The sequence below is a fragment of the Dipteris shenzhenensis genome, chromosome 13 (genome assembly GCF_047967505.1).
Source record: "Dipteris shenzhenensis isolate YYH24624 ecotype China chromosome 13, Dip_SZ_1.0, whole genome shotgun sequence".
NCBI lineage: Eukaryota > Viridiplantae > Streptophyta > Polypodiopsida > Gleicheniales > Dipteridaceae > Dipteris > Dipteris shenzhenensis.
Genome location: NC_141608.1, coordinates 52,508,101 through 52,516,877, shown reverse-complemented (window position 1 = coordinate 52,516,877; position 8,777 = coordinate 52,508,101). Strand labels below are relative to the sequence as shown.

The 8,777-nt window shown below is 40.5% G+C and overlaps 1 protein-coding gene across 1 annotated transcript; it reads right to left on the bottom strand.

Moving 5' to 3' along the window:
* Positions 1-2,270: 2,270 nt before the first annotated feature.
* LOC147895565 (uncharacterized) lies at positions 2,271-5,379 on the bottom strand. Its single transcript, XM_087383480.1, has 3 exons — positions 5,177-5,379; positions 3,283-3,541; positions 2,271-3,152 (listed from the first exon to the last, which is right to left on the bottom strand). Exons 1-3 carry the CDS (start codon positions 5,377-5,379, stop codon positions 2,271-2,273), a joined length of 1,344 nt encoding a protein of 447 aa, XP_087239606.1.
* Positions 5,380-8,777: the final 3,398 nt, after the last annotated feature.

Here is an 8,777-nt window from a genome sequence, read left to right as displayed (position 1 = left end):
GCAGTGGCTCTCCAATGGCCGATGTGTGCTCATGTGTGTCGTATTAAACCATTTGTGGTTTTTAGCTTAGGGGAAAATGTCAGTGGGATAAGGGTTAGCATGTGTGCCATCTGGCATGATGATTGTAACCAACAAAGCTGGTAATTAATAAAGGAAGGAACGTAGAGAGACAAACGAGTTTTGGTCTTCTATTATAATTTTGTTGCCATTTGAAACTTTTCACAATATATATTTTAAAATAAATAATCCATGACAATCTATGTTCATATCTATATTATAAAGTAGTTAAATTAAGGATTAAATCTTTTCTCATTATTTACTTACATTTATTTATATAAACTAGAGAATAAAATGGCATGACTTTATGATGTCGTCAAGGCTAGAATCTCATTTTATTTATAAACAAAAAGGAAATCAAATGAGATACTTTCTTTAAGCCTTTTAGGATATCTATTTACTATTTTTCAAGGAGTTTTTAGCCTGGGGGGTTCACTATGTATAAGCCCTATATATTACGTGTATTCAGAGCCAATTTATGAAACCCCTTATTTGTAAATTTATCATGAATAAAATACACCCTTTTTATTTTCAATATGTGAGTACCTCCTTTATATGATACCCTTTTGTATGTGAACAAAGTGTAAAAAGGTAGTTTAAAAAATTGCTTTTGTTAAACCCATGTGTTAAACTTACATATTTATGAGGGACCTCCTCGAGTTTGTGTAGCTAAGAAATAGTAATTTGTATTCATAAGGTTACATCTATATACACAAACCTTGAGGCACCTTGGAACCACTTTGGCCACATTCCTAACAAATTGTATGAATTAATGTTTTAGAAGAGGTCTCATTTTTCCTTTTTAAAACAACTAATTATTTTTTAAAAAGCCCCAATGTGAGCACCAAGCATCCTTTAAAGCCTAAACTTACACAATTCATTGGGAATGCTTAAAAGGTCTTAATAATAAAATAATAAAATGTGACCAATGTTGGTAGGGTGAGTGTGCGATTCAGTAACTTCACTATTCCAAAACACTATTTGGATGAATAGGTTGAGAGAAAGCTTTGAGATAGGTGGCAAGGGCGGGTGCATGGAAACAAAAACAAAGCAAAGAGAAAAGAGATGGATACATTAAAGCACACAAGTATGGGAATATCGAAAGTCAAAGCTATTGCAAGTAGAGAACAAGGAGGACATATGTTCGCATGTGCATGCTCATGTGCTCACCCACACACGCACATACACTAATATATGCACGCATACATGAATAGGAGTTTGGTATACACACACAATCATGCCCACATAGATCCACATTAGTATAGTTTAATAAGCATATAATTGTATTTATTCGGCGCATAGGCAGATAAGTATAGCCATGGATGTAAACACACATAGATACAGCCATGTGTATGCACTCAAAAGAATCTTATGGATATGAAGCATGGAGAGAAAGTTTGAAAAGCACGAGAAGGAAGGCATCTCCAATGAGAACAAGACTCTATGAGACACGCACATCTGTACGTGCACACACGTGTATATTTATGAATGAAAGCATGCATGCATGCATCCAACACATATCCGTTTGCACTCTTGCATAATGAGCGATTGTTTCGTGCACACATATGTCCACGCGCGAATGAAAAAGATAAATTGGAAGAAGCTGAAAATCTTTCAATGATACCTCTAACACATGCGCTTGCTCTGCGTTAAGCAAGACAGTTTGATCCAATTACCTCTTAAATAGATTCGCTCACTACTGCTACTCTATGCCAGAATGCCATGGCTTATAAGAATGATGACAATGGTCACCAAGAGTCTACTGACCTAGGGAGATTTTGCTTTGGCAGCTCTCGACGTAGTGCTGTGGTTAATTACACGAATGAATACATAAAGACTTTTCCTGTTTTCGCTTCTCTTTTCTTTTCTCTGGATCACCATGGGATCCATCTCAGCAGCAGCCATAGGACCCTGATCTTCTAACTATAAGCTTCATGAAATGCAGAACCAAGAATGAAATTACTGTTGTAGTTGATGTTATTGTTGTTGATGCTTTTGTTACGGCTGATGAAGACAATGTTGGGAATCTTTGTGGTGTTGTTGCTGTTGCAATTTGTTGGTATTGTTGTTGTTGTTCTGTTGTCGTTGAGGGTGATTGGATGCACTATATAGACGAACCTTTAGTGTCAGCAAAACTTGGAAGTTTGAGCGATGGGTTTAATGGTTGCAAAACTGAGCAGAGGGGTGGGAGATAGAATTGTTGCGGTGAAGTGTTACCTGGAGTCCCACCATTGGGAGGAGGAGGGACTCAAGGGCTCTAAGGAATCGAAGACATCGTTGGGGAAGCTGGCGAGGACACTATCAGGCGTGCAGGAGTCGATGATCTCTTCTTTAATTGTGATGCTACAATCCGGCAGACTAGGCTCTTCTGGATACAACAAAGGTAGCTTCTCCCATGGGTTGTTGCAGCAGCTGCTACTGCTGCTGCTGGAGGATAAGAAACTGGGGAGCTCTGCGCAGCAGAAACTCTGGCTGCCTCCCGTTGAGCCCTCAGGCTGCAGGAGGAAGTCGAGGTAGTAGTCTTTATGGCTTGCCGAGGGTGAATTCATGTACAGATCCGGCACAAATTCGCGACCCTGCTGCTGCTGTTGATGATGATGATGGTGCTGCTGATGAAAATGTTGATGCTGCAAGGTTGGAGGCATCATCTGATCTGCTTGGGGCATCTGCATCTCTGGGTTTTCTCCTATCATCATCGTCTCAAAGCCTGTCCTGCACTGATCCCTCCTCGACCTTGGCCTTCTCTTCGTAGACGTGGCGCTTCGAGAGGTTATCGCGCATGTAGCTGGAGATATGATTGATGAAGAATGCCTTGTATCAAGATCGCCTCCCACCCTCCCGGTCTGAGACGAGGACATATCTGAATCCATGAAAAACGATTCATTGGGCACGAGATCTTGCAGTTTTACCATGAACACATCGTCGACGGGCTCGCCCACGCTTGTGAATGCCGTTCCCACTGAATGGCGCAGCTTCCGAAGGTCGCCCGAAAGAGTCGCCTGCTCCCTGAACATTGCCTCTTCTTCGTCTCCATACAGGAACGGAGCACCGTAGCTCGAATGCATCAAAGCATTGGAACGCGTTGGGCTTTGCACCTGAAATGTATATTGCAGTACGCACCCGTTCACAAAAATGCATCTAAACAAATCCGAATTGCAATTTCAAGCTATTAGTTTGGTAGCTCAATTAACACAACTTCTTCAAAAGAGAGCAGGCAAGCGTTACCTGGAACGCCGCAAATTCGTTGAAGCAATGGCTCTTCCCGAGATCGTGTTGATCTGTTCCTGAATCCCCATTCCCATTCTGTGCTTTGGGTCGCTGCGAAGCGCGCAGGAGCCGTTTCTGGCGCGTACTCCAGAAGTTCTTGACGTCGTTGTCGGTTCGACCTGGGAGATACGATGCAATCTTGGCCCATTTGTTGCCAAGCTTCGCTTGCATTTCCACGACGAGCTTTTCTTCTTCTGGAGAAAATTTACACCCACTTCTGTGACAGAAACAGTTCGCTCTCGTCAAGCATCCATCCCAGATCAATCCAAAGTTGAACCAAGAAGGCAAAAAACAATAGCGTCCACGGGTGTAAATTCTTACAAGAGTCCGACGAAAGGGGCAGTGCAAAAACCTCCGTTGCGATGTGAACAGCCAGTCTGAGGCTGAAGGCTGCAGGTGACGATCAACAACACTGACCAGGCGAGCTCATCAGGGGGAGTTGGGCTGGTTATTAGTCACTCGTGTTAGTGTGAAAGATCTGTCAGAGCTGAGCGACGCGCCACACCAGAGAGCCCACCTTCCTGGGAAAATGTTAGCTTGACCACGGGGCTTTTTTGATGATCAAGGTGAGCAGTGGCGTGAGCAAGAGCGAAGCATCGTCTTTGCTCCACAGCCATGCAGGCACGGACCTGCTTGGGAAGGCAGAAGTTTCTCTCAGTAAAGCCGCGCTTTCTCTCCTGTAATTAGGCTGAGAATGTGTGAGATAAGACAGACAGGGAGAGGACGCATTGATCATGAGCATAGATAGAAGATCAGAGACAAATATATATATATGTATGTGTGACCAAGTTCTACAGATTGCGCATTTGCTGCATGCAGTAGAAAATTTCCTTCCATGTTTTCGAACACCAGGACCAATTCGCTGCTAATCTTGTCTCTCACCCTATATTCTTCCTAGCATTAGTCACTCACACAGAATCTATCCTGACCTTTTCCATTTCTATGGATGAACAACAGTTGCCTGCCCACCACGTACTTCTCGGATTCGAAATGGAACGGTTGACATATAGGGACCCAGATCGAGAGTGAGACCTCCTCGAGGAGATGGTAGATTGAGAGCTTTTGATAATAAAGCTGGCTAATCATGCTCGAAAATTCTAATCAGGGGGGCAGCATGTAACGTAAAATCAGTAGGGCTTTGGAGTATGGCATGCGGTTCGTATAGTGACTTACTCCTTGATAAAATAATTACCTATATAAACTCTACGGTTTGATGCAGCTACATGCCCTCGGATGTGAATGTAAGTGATGGAGGCTTGCTAAATCTGCACGTAAAAATACGACATGGAATCGGCAATGGTTACATGGACAAGAGATATCAGTCATAGACAAAGTATAGCTCCTTAATTTATGTACCGGTGCTCGTCAATTGTCTAAACAATTTAGCGTTTTTGGAGAAACACTCTGAAAGCAATTGATAGATTACGGTACAACTTTGAGCTTGGTAGGCATTTGCAAGTCATACTGTGGCGAAGACGTAATAATCGTCTCGTCTTCTCGACTACGTCAAATTCAAAATTAAGAAGTCAGGCAAGGAAAGAAGAGAGGGATATCGGGAAGGGCATCGAATGATTTCATGGTGACTCGTGAGTGAGCGATGTATGATTTGAATTTTGAACGTCGGATATGTCACGGTCTCCAAGGTCGAAAGAAGCTCTCAAATTGCGAAAGTGATCAGCATCATCAGCTGCGGGTCAGAGTGCTCGGATGTAGGGCCCTACTTCCGAAGGAAGTGAACAAGCATACGTATAAATATCTGATTCGCCTAGGTTTGTTGGACGCCAGAGTATGAAAGAGCAAAGCAAGCCTTAAGATTGGATATTATGTTACGCTGGTTGCAATGCTGGTTTACCTTTTCAGGTCAGGCTGGAGCTTGTTAACCCATCGCAGGCGGCATGATTTCCCTGTTCGGGGCAACAATCCTTTGGAGCGGATGGAGCTCCAATCCCGTGGTCCATACTGGTGCACATATTCAACCAGAATCTCATCTTCTTCCGGCATCCACGGTCCTTTTCTTAATATCTCTTCCCCGTTTTGAGCTGGCTTCATAGTCATGGTGAGTACTCTCTTGCGAGCCACCGCAGAAAAGGACCGCAAAACGTCTATGGCTGAATCTTGGTTCGTTTGAAATTGGCTACATGAGATGTAATCAAGCTGGGTGTCTCTAGCCTAAAGAGGTCGGAACATCGAAAACAAAGGCAGGAGGCATGAGGAGCTGGAGGTTGGACATGGTAACGAAATGAGAAACTAAGGCAGGAGGGTGGATGGTGGATGAATGAGAGGAGGCAGACAAGGCGAAGAATTGATGATATATATGGAGGAGGAGAATTGATTTGTTTGTGTAGAGGAAACAACAAAGAAAGAAAGAAAGAAGAAGAGAAGACAAGAGAGGTACACTGGCAGTTACGTAAGAACTCCATGCATGCATGTATGTTGCGTAGCTTTTATTTATTCATTTTTCATTCAACCATTCGTTCATTTTAATCCCAGCCTATTTTTCCTCGGGTCCCTTCGCATCTCCGACGGTTACATTGCCCATTCTCTTTACACGGTGCTCATATGCTCCTTAACTCTTTTTCCATATATTATAGTTAACTAGTAAGAGACTCACGCGTTAGTGAGGCCAAACGTGATACATGATACATGCTTTGCTCTATAGATGTAAAAGACATTGGTACAACGTCCCTTGAACCTTGCCTACTGGTCTCCACTTGTGCCTTGCCTGATCTTGTTACCAATGTGCTTGCTTGACGTTTTTCTCAACTCAACCATTACTTGATCCTAAATGACCCATGGTAGCCACCGCGTGACTCCCACATATTGACCTTGCCTAGCATATCCTGTTAGACCTTAAAGACAGGCCATGTTCCTCCCCCCCTCCCACATGACCTTGCCTAGCATATCCTATTAGACCTTAAAGATGAGGCCATGTTCCTCCCTTGGGAATCGAGATAGTTACCATAGATTTTTACATATAAGTGATCTGCAAAGTTATCATAATATTCAAAGATAGTTTTCTATGCTGCCAATGCAAAGAATGCATTGGATGGATGCTTTGGCATCAAGAAGGAAGGACGCTTGACAGCTCTTTATTATTATAGATCATCTTTACTTACTAAAAGTACCTCCTTATGTTTTGAAGAAGGCATAAAAATAACTACAACACACATGAGATGCCTACAAGACAGCATAGTTCTTATTATGTATTATTGAATCAATTTCACACCCTAAGTCAATCATGCGTGGAGCTCATATTGCATAATTCTGAAAGACTTCTTGCATACGGAATCCAAAAGACTTGAACTCCCAAAAAGTCTTGAATTCGAATACTATCCAATTCAAAATAATAAGAGCTCACACAATGCCAATGATCCATAATAGTTTAGCAAATCTGTTGGATGTATGCGTGACTCTGATACAACAGGACTCCTAAAGTTTTCCAAAAGGAATTGTTGAGATGTTCTGTTCTACCCACACAGGAGATGAGCGAGGAGGAGATTCAGGTAGGAGATGAGCAAGGAGGAGGGTGAGATCATTGAATTACATCGTTGAAATGCCTGAATCGAAGAAATGCCTGAATTGAAGCCATTACCTAAATCGAATCACTAGAGAACACTATTGTAAATGAAGTGAGAACATTGCATGGCTTCTCAAAAAAAGATTCTGTTCAGAATCCTAGGATTATTAGCCACTTTTTAAAAGTAACTTAGGTCCATCTCCAAAAACAATTGATTCTACAAAAGGGCACAAATTTATGTGATGCAATTTTTTAAGATGAATTAGATACATATACTTAGGCTTTCAAACTTGACTACACAACCAAATGAGCATGAAAGATATTATTATTTATATTATAACCAAGAAGCCAAATGAAGTACATGTGAAATATGTACCAAATGGGAAATCCATATGACAAATAGAAAAGCACATCATTTAAATATCTTAAAATATGTCCATATGTCAAAATTTATATGAAAAACCAAATGTCTAACTAAACATCAACACAATATATGCCTGCCTTATCAATAGTGGTAACAATCTCTCCTTCTTGTATAATAGTTGAACCTATTCTAGTTTCCTCAATAGCTTCATGCTCTAGCTCAACAAATTCACTAGCCTCATCATGAAGGGGAGGTTGAGTTTTTGATGACGATGCTTGCACCCAATCATTATTAACTACAACTTTTATGTGGCTGAGCTAAAAACTTAGGCTTGGAAGATCACGGGCGACTCTCTAAAAGCAGTTTGGAAGATCATAGGCAATTTCTATGTGGCTAAGGTAAAAAATCAAGCTTGGAATATTGTAGGCAACTCTCTAAGAGAGGCGACCAAGGAAAAACTTTGCGAAAAAGAGAGGCGATTAAAGAAAAACTTGCAAAAAAGCTAATTTTGAACATGGTCTCGCTTGTCACTGTTCGCCCAAAAAATACCCTAAACCTTAAAAAAATTGCAAATTATGACATAATTTAACCCTAAATTCGATGAAGGCATCGAGTTGTAACAAAGGTTATGATGAAAGTTGATGATATCATCAAATTTTGGCATGATTGTGATAAAATTCGATAACAACTTCGAGTTTTGTCCATAAGTTATGACAAAAATTGATGATATCATCAAATTTTGTCATAATTTGTGATAGAATTCGATAATATCATCGAATTTTGTCATAACAATGACAGAAATAGTAAAACATCTATAAGTTTTGAACCAGGACTCCTTTTGGGAGCTTTCTTGCTCAAAATTTAGAGCATGAGTGGCTCTACAATTATATTTTGGCACTTTGTTCAAACTTGAATATGAATTCCCTCCAAAATTGGTGCAGTGTAAGGGGGTGATTATCTACTACAAAATTCCTTATAGAAAGAAATTCCATCTAACCCGACACATATACCCTACTAGCACCAAGCAATAATCCTAGCATAGATATAGCTCTAATTGCCCATGTTCAAATCATATTACGGCTAATTGCTATTTTGTTTCAACTTATGACATAACTCGATAACATCATCAACTTCTATCATGAGCTATGAGTCATAATAGCATCAACTTTCCTCGATACTAGGATGGAGATCAAATTTAAACTTCCACAAATGGATGAGGATGCAATATATGCTGGCATCATCTAGGAATTACAAAATACATGCTTGATGAGGAGACAAAAATATGCAGAGAGTATGCTGGTAGATTCTTCTTTTATTTTCATATGATAAAATTGCAATCATGCTAACTTTCTTCCTTGTGTGTAGATTGGTTTACTGGAGGATGTGCTCAATTTTATGTATTCATGTTAATCCAATTAAGTCAAGAATTCCATTTTTCTAGTGGGGACGTATAATAGGAAGCCAAATTTTTAGAAATGAGTAAAAAAGGAAATTTTTAATAGTATTAAAAAAGAATATTCCATTTAGTTCTCGTTTCTACGAAATAGTTCTCACTTCATCTGCAATAGTGTT